Here is a 14157-nt window from a genome sequence, read left to right as displayed (position 1 = left end):
AATATTTTAATTATTTTTTTTTAAAGTTCGTACATTAATGTGCGAATCTTTCTTCTCTTTATCATCGAACAGTCTGTCTACCGTTTCACCGATTCTTTCCATATCCGATTCTATTCCTTGTATTTTTATAACAAGTTCATTAATATCAATGTCATCTTTATCCGTTTCTTGTATAACGTCTTCCATTTTTTCTGACAAATTCTCAATTTCTTTTTCCAATGTAATTACGCGTTGGGTAATATCGTCCATGATTTTGCCATGCGTCGTCTCCATATTTTTTACAACTTTCAGGCAATGCTCCAAGTTCGTAACATCACTCACTTCAATTATTCTCTCTTTACCTACTTCTGTAACAGCAGGCTTTTCTCGCACCGCTGGCCAATCAACTATATATATATATATATATATATATATATATAATGTTTTATATAAGAATAATATATAAAAAATAAAATAAAATAAATAATTATAAATGATATGAAAAAATCATTAATAGACGCACGTGCAATTTTTTCGTTAAGATCTTGCAGCTCTTGCTGTATCTCAGCTACATCCACTTTTAATGTAGCGACATCTTGGCGTATTTCTGCCATGTTATCTGAATATATTTTTCAATTAATAAACTGTTACACATTTCAAAAATTACAGTAGTTACTATATTAAAAAATTATAAATTAGATAATAATGTCTTTAACAAAGTAAAATAATTAAAATTGTTAGACGCTTGTTACCCGGAACCGTCAATCGAGCAGCAAGCTTCTCGACTGTCGCATTTGGTATTTTAGGAGCTACTGGTTTGTCAGCTGCTGGTTTAGGAATTTCTGCTGGTTCTTCTTTTTCAGGAACTAGTTTGGCGTCTTTATCGATTTCTGCTGCTGCTGTTACTTGATCAGCAGTTGGCGATATCTCTTCGAGTAAAATATTGGCAACTGTTTGCAAATCAATGAGTTTCTGTTCCATCTTTGCAACTTTTTCTTCGAGTTCATTCAATCTTGTATTAATCAACGACATGTCTGCTCTTGTAATTGTACCAATATCGTCTTTAACATCTTCTACCATTGTCGTGAGCTGTAATAATATTCTAAGTATTTTTATTTTCTTCCTTTATTTGTGCTTTTTTTCATTAAAATATTAGTGTAAATAGCGGGGAAAAGTTTACGAAACTAACAAGTAATATACCTTGTCGATACCTTGTTCAGTCACGTCTAATCTTTTATTAATGTTAATGAATTGCCACACATCCGCGATAGTATCTCCATCTTTTCCCTTTAAATGTTCTACTATTTCGGGAGACGTAGATAAGTCTTCTAGTGCTTGAAACTGCTGTTGTAACTTTTGCACCTATTGTTGATTTATTGAATTTATTATTAAATTATTTCTTTAAATTCTATTCCTATTTATGTAATAAAATTAATTTCTTTTACTCACAGATTGTTCAAGTTCCTTGAATGCTAATGCTGTAGCAGGAGAACCATTACCGATAGGTTCCACTGCCTGAAGATCACTTTCCTTTTCAGGACTTATTTGTTGCTTTAAATCTTCCTCCATAGATGGTTGAATATCTGAGTGAGTCAAATTACATCTGATTTATTATTATATGCGTATAGCAATTTAGAATAAATAAAATAAATATGTAAGAATGTATGAAACGTAAGAAGCCAAAGGCTTGTACCTTCTGTAAATATTTTAACATTTATATCTTCTCGAATTTGTTGCGATATTTTACCAGTAGTATTGGTAATTTTGTACTCTTGAAGATAAAGAGGAGGTCCCAGCTTCAAGGACTGAACCATCGCCTGTAAGAATTTTTACGTGAATATAAAATAAAAGAAAAAAGAATTTTTTAATTATTTTTTTATCAATTATTTGTTGTATTAATTTTCTTACTTTAACACGATCCGCGTTTTCGCCACGATATTCTACTTCTGTAGCCTGTAAATTTATCTGTTGCAACAAGACATGGAGAAAATTATGAAGAATGTTAAAATTAACTACGCCAATCTGAAATTAATGATTGTGTCAGTTTATTTGTTGCATGCATGATGCTGGTCTCGTCATTGCTTTACCTCCGGCGATCCGAGAGCAAGATCGAGCATTTGAGGAAGAGAAATTTGCAGGCTGACAACGTTAGCCACTGTGGGTGCTTCCGCAGCCATTTTTTTACATGAATAATTAATTTCTCAAGAATTACGTGAAGAACATAATTATACTCGACTTCTCAAATACAAGTACGGTTATTATAAGAAATGTTGACTAAATTGTCAATTTTGAAAATCAATTGCCTTTTGTTCCTATATTCATCCCTTATCAAGCAAAGAGGAAAATAAAGTTTTATCTTTATATGCATAGTTGGCGCCACGAACATGTCCGACAAGTAGCGTGCCCTCTTGGAAGGTATTTGTATTATAGAAACATGTCATTAAAAAAGCTTTGATAAGAAATACTTTATTATTAATTTTTATTATGAATAAAATAATAGGCGTAAACGATAAAATTCTATTTTTTATTACCGTAAATACATTTATGCTTTAAAATGATCTTTTCTTATTAATTTTGTACTATGTCTATGTAAATATTGATTACTTATAATTTTTTATATGATTAAAAGTAAATAAATACGTTTTGAGGCTTAATGAAATATTAGCCCACGAAATGTTGTACTTTTTATTTTTATACTAGAGAAAGAAAGAGAGTATACATAGATACTATCTTTCAAAATGAATACCAAAAATTATTACATTAAAGGATATTTTTCTATGTTTAAAAGAGAAAAATATTTATTATAACAAAAGAATTGTTTTTATTTATTAATTTATAGTTATCATTTAAAAATACAAATCTACATTCTTATGTTCTTTATATCATATTATAATATACAACTTTTAAGAAGTTTTAAACATCAATGTTAATGAAATAAACAAGTTTTGAAGGTAGTCCATTATACCCCGCATGAAAAGCATATCACGAAAATCTAGGCTTTTACTAAATCAATAATCTCGTCTATTTAAACTATTATTTTATAATAAACTTGTGTTTTTTCTTATAGTGGATAATCCAAAGAATATTTTTAGTAAGAAAAAAATCGATTTATTTTTTTTTAATATGTTGAAAACTTGCTCAATGCTTACGTTGGCCGTTCTACCTCACGTTCCCCTAATTTATTACTTGAAAAAAAATATTTTCCTTAATAACATTTATGTTTTATGTCTTAAAAGTGTCATATGTAAATTATAAAGATTATTTTACTGTGTTGCAGTTTGCAGTCTAGTATTTTTTCAATTATTTCTGTCATTAATCAAATATCCAGGACATGGCGCGTTAATGAAACAGTAATTCACTGTGCGTCATTTCTCTACAAACAAGTTGGGTTTATCTGACTGCACGTGGCCGGTAGACCAAAACATGAAATAGAGAATCATGCTAGCTGCACTACCGCAGATTACATCAAACCATATATATTTTATCGAGTCACCGGATATGATATTCTCGAGCGTTTCCGTTGGACAGATATGATCGACGTCAACTCGATCGTGTATTTATATCGCTCGCATATCCATCCCACGACAATGATGAATTCTCTTGTATGGTGAAACCAGGGATGAATTAAAATCTCTATATTTCCTAACCGGATTATACATGAATTAAAAATAGTATGAATAAGTCATATTTTCCGGTTAAGAGTTTGAAAACCAGTTTAAAAAAATTATACCCTTATAGTCTTAATTAATTTCTGTGCAATTAAAGAATCTTTCAGAGATTTTTTACGATCCGTTTTATGAAAATGCTTTTTAAATAATTAAGTTAAATTTCGGAATCTTTCGGAAGAGATCGCACATTTTACTGTTGAAAATGTTTCTTTTTTAAATTCCATCATATATAAATTCCATCATTGAGATTCACAAAAATCTGAAAAAACTCAAGTAATGTTTCGAGTATGAATGATTCAGCGATGGTATATCTGTATAGCTGCGTTCTCGAATTACCCATGATAAAGCCGACATTGGCGGTGTTTGAGTTACGTTGTTTGATCACCGGGCGAATGTTTAGCTGTGAGTAATGTCAGCATTCTGGCCGATATCTAGTCGGACGCCTCGACATTTGATAGCACGACGGTGTTAGCCGTTCGTATGATTTACTCATCCGTCAGGTGAGAGACAGCCTCTTTCTGTCTTCTTTCGCGATTTTTCCGCGTACGTGTAGTCAGTGTGCTGGCGATCACGATTACGAAATGATGTATACGTTAAAGGGAAGCTACGCGGTGATAACGGTGAGTGTAAACAATCAACTTTTATATATCTTTTATATTCGATTCCTTTACGTCATATCATTTTTTAAATCTTAATGTCTCTATCTCGGTCCGCGACAGAATTAATTTCAGCTTTTATCTTCTTATAATTAGCGTGTCATCGGAGTTCGTCGACATATCGCTCGAATTAAAAATTTCAGCGAATGATTTATTTACATATTTTCACGTGGAATCCGATTCGATTGTATTCCACGATTGTTTCTCGATTATTGTATGGAAAACACGCATTTAAAATGCATCGAATAATAATTTTATATCCGCCATCTCAGCCCTGAGGGCAGTCCCGGAAATGTCGTTACAGTCTAGTTCGAACAAACCCCGATGCGCTGTACTGTAAATACACGCCAGATAAATATTCGGATGATATAATCTGAGTTTCCTTTCAGCTTCTTCTGTTTACACGGATTCATGGCGATCTCTTCAGACACGCGGAGCACCAGCGATACAATCCGGCGATACCGTCACTTCCGTGGTATCTCGCACCATCTCAAGAGTTCGTGCTCCGTGAGATTATCCTCGAGTCGGTCATCCCGTCACCGTTCGATATCAAGGAGGTCCACAAACGTCCGTTGGACGTTTCCTTCTACGGTAGTCCGATCACTGCGATGTACTCGAGCGAGGACGTGAATGTCATTCTGTCGCGTGGGAATGTCTATCGTCTGCTCAACGGCCATTGGATGCTGTGCGAGAACGGATGTGTTGATTGCGAGCCATGCGCAACACAGAGAAATCCCTTATTCAAGTGGATTCTGCGGAGGGTCAAGCGGCCGTCAGTTTCCGACCCGTCGCGATATGATTTCCAGCTGACTATAATCTCACAAACGAACGATTACTTCCGCACGAGTAACCTTTGGCCTAATTTCTATATTTACGCAACGTCCCAGGGGGAACGAGACTCAATCTCGGTCACCAGAACGCAGCATGATAACGGTTCGGAAAATTCTCTGCCTAATCTCGAAAACAATTTTTCCCAACAGCATCATCGATCGAAGGATCTCTGGCGATTGACGGAACGAGACTCGATATTGCAAGAAGAGAATCATGTTCAAAGAAACGCGAGCACCGACAAGTCGCTCGAGCAGAAGCACCGATTTAGAAATATGAGAGATCGACCTCGACCCGTGGAAAACGCCTCGGAAGAAACGAATCATTTGGCCCCCAAGTTGATTCTGGGAACCGATCAACGGGGTCAAAAGCATTTGATTCACGTGGTGCCAGCGGATCATCTGCCGAACAACGCCACGCATCACGTGAATTTGTTCGCTTCGAATCATTCGATATCACCGCATTTCGCGACGAATCAAGTAACACGTTTGAATAATAATACCATTCCCAAGCACGAGAAGCAAACTTACCAACGGATATTCCGCCGAGTCTTCGATTCCTTGAATACGCATAGGCAATCAATCGAAAGTTTCCTCGAGTCACCGGCGGACAATGTAAGTGAACAGCAAATAGCTTCTTCCAGGGACAACATGGAAGTTGTTGGATTTTCCCGGAATAATCGCGACATAAATAATGCAAGTGCTAATTTCGAGCCATCGCGTCTTAATAATACCCTGTTATTGCCTTTTTATATAGAAAATGAAAATAAAATGGGAAAATATCAACAACATAAAAACAATTATGACTACCAACGTATAAAGTCGGATGTTAATGATAATTATATTGGACATCCAAATATAAATCAAACTACGATATCGCGGTCAGTTGCCAATAAATTTTGATTTCGACAGAGAACGGCGAAAAGTACGTGTAAGGCCGTACTTTATTAATAGTAAAAATATCTCAAAGCTAAATTCATCGATTTTATTACAAAGTTCGAACAGTTCGTCGGTAAATGCTATTCCTGATTTTAATAATGACTTTGTTATTAACTCTACAAAACAAATCGATCTTAATAAAACGTTTGTTGATGAAGCAAATAATGATTCCATAAAGTCGAACTTATTAACAATAAAAGGCAAGAATGGACGAGTATTCAACTCGGAGAGGTTTGCAAATGGCGATACTAATCGCGAATTCGCGACTTTGCACCATGCTTTCAGGATAATTATTACCGACTCGCCGCTAATTCAAAGAGGGTACGAAACTCTAAATCATACTACAGCAATACAAATGAATACTTTGAAGAAATTTGCTGATAATTAGTAGTTTGAAAAAATAATAGCAGCAAAGATAAATATTATTAATTACGATGTTATTATAATACTATTAAACTGATATTATAAATAATGATATTATTACAATGCGGAAGCTTGCGCATACAGTTTATCTAAAATGTAATATTAATATCAAATATTATTTTCATAAATGTATCAAGAGATATTTAAAAGCATTTTAATTAAAAGTAATTCAATTCCTTCGCCGAAACTCGATTAAAGGTATAAATATGATACACCGCATGTAAAAGATTATATATATTAAGAGAGAGGAAAAGAGAGAGATAGAGAGAATTTATCTATTAAAAATAATTAATAAAATATGATATTTAATCAGGATTTTGTGAATTTAAGATATTGTATTTGTAAGGATAATTTGTAATATGTAATGTGAAAATTATTAGTTGGCAATAATGTTAATTGCAATACATGTTTTAGGGCACATGTGCATCTCTATTATAAACACAGACATGTTTGGAACTCAATGCGAAAGCATCGAACGATGCATGATAAGGAAGAAGGGGGTGGTGGCTCAGTTTGAGAAACAGGGATAGGCCTGACGCTTATATTTAATTAAAGAGAATACGGGCTCGAGCGCGGGGAGAAGATCAGATGAGACAGGTAGTGCTGGGTGAAGTTGGAGCCCGGCCTTGTGTTTCTTGTCTAATTATCTACCCTCTCGTCCTAGTCGATCTGCCATGTTCACTTTCTACGTCTAGTAGTTGCTGCTTTTGGCAATTCGGTTTCTTACTTCGTCTTCTTCTCTTTCTCTCTCTTTTTTCCTCCTCTTTCTCTTTATTAAATTCATTTTTTTATGCATAGCCTATATTTTCTCTCTCTCTCTCTCTCTTTTTATTTCTAATATCCTATAGATTACATTTCTAATATTTCTGATCTAAAGATCGAAAAAGGTAAACAATTATTTAACTATTTTCTTCTCCATACATTCTCGATTTTAATTGGCCTGCTTGTCTATGCTGATAAACGCATCGATTGCAAATTGCCGCGAGGATTGACTGCAGGAGCTCCCGAAAGTTTTTAATTAGATCGATGTTCCTTCTTACCTCAGCGATCAACAATGTTGATATAATCAGAAATAAGAAGCGCCGGTGTCTCCATGGACGACATGGAAAATTTCTCGTTTTTCCGATATTCTTTCTAATCGCCTTTCTTCATTGTTCTCTCTCTCTCTCTCTCTCTCTCTCTCTCTCTCTCTCGCTCGAGCTGTCTCTTATTTGTCCTTCAGCGACTCTCCACATGATTTCGACCACCCTCCGTTCCTTGCCTTACTTGCCACAGTCGAATGGTGCAAAACGATCGACTCGATCCCTGGCAGATTGGTTTTAACGAGTTTCCTTTCAACGTGGTTTATCGAAGAATTGCGGACGCTTTCGGTGAGCTTCTTCCTCCGCGCCTGCTTTTCTCCTGGCCGAATACGCTAGGGAAATTTCCACGGAAGATCTTAATTAAAGACGCCCGCCGAAAAATGAGAGCTCCCCCGAATTGGGGAGAGCGGCGTTATTGCCGCACCGACGCGGCGCGGATCCGATTATCGCACGGTTTGATCTATTAACTGTGTGTACGTAGCTTAAGGGGATTCTCGCAAAAGTTGGGCCGCGTTGCCATTCTGGTGCAAGTAAATACGCGACTGATCAAATTTTAGTTAAGAGCATTTTGTAACAAAAAACACGCATTCCAGATTTTAAATAGAAAATATACGTCCCTTGTAAAGCGTTTTCGCGAAATATTTTTTGTCCAAATTTAATTGAACATAGTGTAATCCTCGCCGTTTAAAAAGTCATCTATTATTTGTAACATTTATACGTTATGCCAAAAATTGTTGTTTATCGTTGAATTGAAACAGATCGATACCGTTGTGCATTATGTCACATTAAATTAAGTTTTGATAAAAGTCATCGCATTCGAAATAGAAACATTCCCATAGCGGCAATGCAAAATATTTTCTATAGCAAAAATAATACTGCAAAATACTGAATAAATTGTCTCCTCTCAAATTCAACTTATTTTATACCAGTAAGCACCCTCGCACGTATATTCGCACGTAACTCGAAGATAAGCGCACAGCCAGCGCCGTAAGTCTATCGAGCTTTCAGACGGCAAAAAGTGGAGGAAGCGGAGACGAGATTGGGAGTGTAGAAGAGAAAAGAGAAACCCGGCTTTTAACAGTAAGACGATGGAAACCGGGACCCGTCTGATAGCAGATTGACGCTCTAGCGCGTGAGAAAAGAAAAGGGAAACAGGGCTTACTAAACGCATAGAGGGAGGAAAGGGCGTTCTCTCTGCCGTTTTCAGATATTTAAATCCGCGCGAACGACCTCGAGGGTTCCGCTCGCGAATCACCAATCTCTCCTCCTCCTCCTCCTCCTCCCTTTCCTCCAACCGTGATCTGAAATCTTGCGAGCGAGAGGTTGCAGGCGCGGCGAATCCGCTTCTGTCTGGTTTCTGGCTTGAACGAGAACGGATGGAACGCGGTGCGGGAAATGGTAGGAAGGAGAAGCGAAACGGTGGGAAAGATAGGAAGAGTGCGGAGTGAGTTGTTCGAGCGTGACGTGTATTCTTGTCAGGGTGAAGCCGAAAGACGTAGTACACAGCAGACTTTACAGGCCGCTTGTTGGAGAGGAAAAAGAAGACGACGTGAGCGAGAGAATGAGAAAGGAACACCGAAGAAGAAAGAGAGAGAAAGAGAGAGAGAGAGAAAGAGAGAGAGAGAAAGAGAGAGGGAGAGAATGATGGAGGAATTGCGGAGGAAGAGAGGATCTCCCCGGTATGTACTTCTTAATGGTGTGGGTGTGTCGGGCTGGATGGTGGAGTAAGTTTTAAAAACATCCCGGCCGACGCGCCTCCATGGTGCAGGTTTTATCGCTGCCTCCTGCCTCCAGGAGGACTCTCTTTCTTTCTCTCCCCCTGTTCCTTCTCCAGACTCCGTTCCGTAAACTTCCATCCGGGCGAAGCCCTTCCTTGCCCGTCGTGGCACTGAGAGCACTTGCCTACGTACGTACTGTCGGCTGTAAATCCACCGAAAAGCATCTACGGGTATCAAGAAACAAGTCCGGACCGCAACGATGCTTGAGCTTTTAAACCTGCATGAGCGTAACGTGCAATTTCGTAACGATCTGCGCACGCAGGTGCTATCCGAGTGGAACAGCCGGAGAAAAAGTTGCCACCTAAAATGCACCCCGCGATACGCTCGAGAGAGTACTTAAGGTTTTTTTATCGATCGCATTTGTCATTAATGTACAACGTGGCGAAAATACCCGGGAATGAATATTCATTAGAATATTCGTGCTTCTATCATAGCGGAGTGAATAAAATTATGACGAAGCAGAGTTTCGTATTATAAAAGTTCATAAAAATAATTCTCTTTACTTTATATTTTAAAATTACTATAATAATAATATGATAATTAACAAAGAGCATTTATATATATAATTGTAAAAAAGAAACATAAATAATTTGTATAAAATGTTTTTTCTAAGATTTAAATTTATTTGAAACAATTTATAATTTACGACAATATTCAAAATAAAATTCTATACGAGTAATTTTATAAATGATGTCTTTTAATATATACATATGTGCCTGATGTATATTTTAATTTGTATGTATTTCACGTTTAAATATTTCCTGTATTACATATGACATATAAAATTTATAAATAGAATTTTGATCCAAATTTTTTTTTATTGCAAATTATAGTCGTCTATATAAAAAGTGAGCTTATAACACAAAATTGTTTTTTGTACTCCTGATGACAATATATATTTCGATAGCTAAAATCGATAATTAATAATGTACTAATTCATCGACTACTTGTCTCGATGAAGCATTTATTCGAGGCCAGACCACGTAATAAATTACGCGCAACAAACTGAACTACAAGGCGGCCAAAGAAGGCGACTAAGAGACGTTTTTAGAGTAACTTCAGCGCGTCGATGCGAAACTCCTTCTCTCCTTCACCTCCGGGCTGGGGTTCGTCTACTTCGACGTTGCCGCGTTCACGTCATTCTGTCGGCCTTTTTACTTCGAGATACTTTCCCTTTGACCGACAGGAGTAGATTGGATATTTTTCCTCGCGGAGCACCTGGGTTTTTCCTTGCTCCAACGAGAGGCGCAAAGAGAGGGCCTCGCGTTTCGCGTCTTCCCAAACTCGTACACGCCGAGTACATACCGAACGGTTCACAGGCGGCACAGGATCCCGAAGTTGGTGCACAATTCGCAACAACCGAATCGGCAGTCGGTGCTTCGCGCGAAACAACTCGTCGCATCAACATCCTATTTCGTTTCCCATTACGTAAACGTCTGAGGCACGCTATTTATTTGCTTTATTTTTCGTACGGAATGTTCTTTGGCAGAACCTCAAAGGCAAGTCGGGTCCGCGTTCGCCTCTTCCTCGCCCTCCATTCTCGCTCGCCGTCCTTTTTCTTTCTTTCTCTCTCTCTCTCTCTCTCTCTCTCTCTCTCCCTTCTAGACTACCCTTGCCGTTCTCGTATAGACCGACGACTCCTCACATATGATTACCATCGATGTGAAGCGAGCTAATATCCGAATTTTTGCGATTCCTTTTCCGGGATATTGAAAGCCATTTTCCTCCCACTCTATGCCTTGTCTTCTCCCATTCCGAAAACTCTGACTTTCTGGGCTCCGTCGGAATATACCGCTTTGCCTCTTTATGGATTCGTCGTAAAGATCAAGCCAACCAAAAATGGCCAGAGATATCGATCGTGAAGAAATGAGAACGCAGGGTTATTTCGTTCCACGGACTTGCTACTATCCAGATAACTTGCCAGATTGGAAATGGAAATTTTATGATTATACATCGTCCGATTAAATCGGGCAAGAGCCGAATATCACTGTGATGCGTATCCACGAGTAGTAATTATATAATCGGTCGTGCACTCTGCGGTAATGCTTGATATCGATGCATATAAATGCGATTTTGCGCGTAACTATGCGTATGAAATCGCTATTACGATATTAAATCGACGCGATAATAACTACGGCGATCCCAGGCGGTTGCTATTAATAAAGGCAATACCGCAGACATTTATACGAGCGTGACATCATTTATGTAATGAAATCTACGAAAGCAGTGTATGCGCACGCTTTAGAAGAACGATCGATCATTTAATCAATTAAAAATTTTTTTAAATTATCAAAGCGTACAAAATAAATTGAGCCAAACAACTGTAAAAGCTGCAAATCACATGTTATAAAAGACACTAGGTGAAACGCAGCAAAAAAAAAGCGGAGCAATGAACACATTCTTTGAGCATAACGGCTTGTAAGTAATGAAAGAATTTCTACGGCTTTGAAGAACATTCTGTATCCCCTCGCTATCGTTGAGATTGCTCAAGGAACGAGGCAATTGTCGAGGTGCACTTATGACACAGCGCGAATCGGAACAATTGTCGGATTCGCAATGAAATTTCGCCTGTATATACGTATTCACCGACTAGTTTCTCGAACGCGCTCGGTGGCAAACGAAAGGAGAGTTGCAGGAGAAGTTTTCTCCGCGATTACTCAACATCTCGTCGTAAAGAAATAATCGGCACTTCCGCACTTCGTATATATACCTTCTCCGCTTCCCGGGGAATCCAATCTACGCGTTTTGCCCTCCGGCGAAACAAAGCTATTTTTCCGAGGCCGAGCGCGCGTGCGGCTGTACCGCCTTGACCGTTAAAAAGGAAATGTCATTAGAGTTCTCTTTTGTGGCTTGACCCGCGCGTGCGATAGTCGGGAAAATAGGTTAATAGAATCCTAATACGAGCCCGCCCGCGGCCCGAACGCCAAGCGTTTTGTTCTCCCTCTTCATAAGCGGAGGATAAGCGGGGGATCTCGCGGCTGCTCTATTTCTCCATCAAGAAAAAGATGCAATTGGTTCTTACACGCGGACGTATAATCGCATCAAAGTTTCAATCGCGTGACGTGCTTTGATCTCGCGGAAGATCTTCCGCAACGAAGAAACGAAGGAAAAATGAAAAGGCGGGCCGGTTCATTCACGTTGTGAGCGCGCGATTCTCTTTCCAGGATTGCGTTTCTTGTTAGGATATCGCAGTCCGTGTGAAATAGTCGTCTAATATTACTGCGCTGAATCGATAGATTACGACGGGTTTACTCCTTCCTATTGAAATTTCCGCATTAATTATGAAATGGCAATTGTAGAGTCGCCCTCTGTGCGACAGAAAGATTAACAATACCATTGTTATGTCGAGTAATAGCCATAGAGCTGAATACTAAATTCGGGGATTCAAGAGCGTTTCGAAACGAGATCGTGTGATTCATAGGAGTGACCTGGTTATGACGCGAGAAGAGAGACGATCACGGCTCTGAGAAACAAAGAAAGTAGAAGGAGCAGAAAAGAAGGTAAAACTCGATGGAGAAGAGGCGAAAGATGGCTCGAGAGGGAAGGAAACTGAACGACTGCAAAGTCAGACACCCAGAGCCGCGTTATTTCCAGGCCGACGGTACCTTTTGATCTTCCAAAGTCTAGACTTCCTTCAGTCTTCCATCCTACGGCTCGGCAGTCGTGCTCACTAGGAAGTAAACGCTTCAGGACCGACTTATCGAAACTTTACGGAACTACACCGATATCCGACCTTTCCCCTTTCTCTCTCTCTCTCTCTCTCTCTCTCTCTCTCTCTCTCATCTCTCTCTCCACCTTCTTTCTCCTTCGATCGTTTTTCCCCTTCTTTCTCCTTTCAATCTGCTCCCCGCCACGACATCAAACCCTCGTCACTATCAATCCTACAAAGACTTTTTCCCTTCTCGGGCTCTGCCGATAAATCGCAACCCGGTAGCTGTATTTTTGCCCCAGGCGTTCCCCTTCTTCTTTATCGCTCTCGGCTTCTACGTCATCTCTCTCTCTCTCTTTCTCTCTCTCTCTCTCTTGATTTGTACTTTAATGACTTATTTCTTTATTTCGAGGAAGGATGTATATCTTTAATATTATGTTCTACAGAGTTTACGTAATGCTAACAAATCTTTACTTCAAAATATTGTTGGTTCGCGATGATGAGATGAAGAAAAACAATTTTCAGTATGTACACATGTATTTCATCGTTTATCGAACATAAATCTTTACTACTACCCATCATCTTTTAACAAGCACTTACTGTTACATTTATCGTCCTTTCAAAAGATCCGAGGGTAGACGGGATCCGGGTTTTCCGGATCTCATCCATATTCCTCATGACTAGCCTTGCAATTCGGTCGACTACGGCCAATTTCGTGGCTGGGCTTTGCCGCACCGCTGTATACAAAGTGTTCCATTGAACGACGCTAATAAAACCGGGCTGCGAAATGGAATGGAGGGGGTCGGGGGTTGTTGAAAGAAATCAGGTCGCGCGGATCCCACAGGCGATCTAAATTGAAATCGGAGCTGCGCGCGATCGCACGCAGGCGGATGCGAGTTTTGAATCACGCTCCTTCCGGACAACCCTCGCCCACCCCATCGAGACGGCAGTCGTACTAACTCGATTCCCCTCTTTCCTTCGTTCTTCCTCGTTCTAGTCGCCGACTGCCGTCGTCGTTGTCGTCGTTGTCGTCGTCGTCGTCGTCGTCGTCGTCGTCGTCATCGTTGAGTAACCTTCTGTTCGCCATACAATCCGCCTCACTACTTACGTTTGGTTCCGGTGAATTAAGCCGCGAGGGAAGTCAATTGGAAAAGTT

General features: G+C 39.0%; 2 protein-coding genes across 9 annotated transcripts in view; one reads left to right on the top strand and one right to left on the bottom strand.

Moving 5' to 3' along the window:
* LOC140665276 (uncharacterized) overlaps positions 1-14157 on the bottom strand; it is a 68172-nt gene that overhangs the window by 2117 nt on the left and 51898 nt on the right. For 2 of the 8 annotated variants that reach the window (XM_072891232.1, XM_072891222.1), the window contains 7 exons: positions 1888-1944; positions 1673-1796; positions 1429-1562; positions 1180-1341; positions 732-1068; positions 503-598; positions 34-386 (listed from right to left, as the gene is read on the bottom strand). In XM_072891232.1, the coding sequence (XP_072747333.1) occupies positions 34-386; positions 503-598; positions 732-1068; positions 1180-1341; positions 1429-1562; positions 1673-1793 (1203 nt within the window). In that variant the 5' untranslated portion in view covers positions 1794-1796; positions 1888-1944. Of the gene's footprint in view, positions 1-33; positions 387-502; positions 599-731; positions 1069-1179; positions 1342-1428; positions 1563-1672; positions 1797-1887; positions 2002-2066; positions 2387-3983; positions 4705-14157 lie in introns of those variants that run through there. The other 6 variants (XM_072891213.1, XM_072891194.1, XM_072891203.1 and 3 more) reach the window with 6 other exon arrangements.
* Positions 4135-6457, top strand: LOC140676443 (uncharacterized). The gene is given in 3 exon segments (XM_072911547.1): positions 4135-4267; positions 4693-5996; positions 5998-6457. Coding segments are annotated over 3 exon segments (1803 nt in total). The 5' UTR covers positions 4135-4228.

The sequence above is a fragment of the Anoplolepis gracilipes genome, chromosome 1, assembly GCF_047496725.1.
Source record: "Anoplolepis gracilipes chromosome 1, ASM4749672v1, whole genome shotgun sequence".
Taxonomy (NCBI): Eukaryota; Metazoa; Arthropoda; class Insecta; order Hymenoptera; family Formicidae; genus Anoplolepis; species Anoplolepis gracilipes.
The sequence above is the reverse complement of the archived record's forward strand: the minus strand, read 5'-3'. Positions and strand labels throughout refer to the sequence as shown.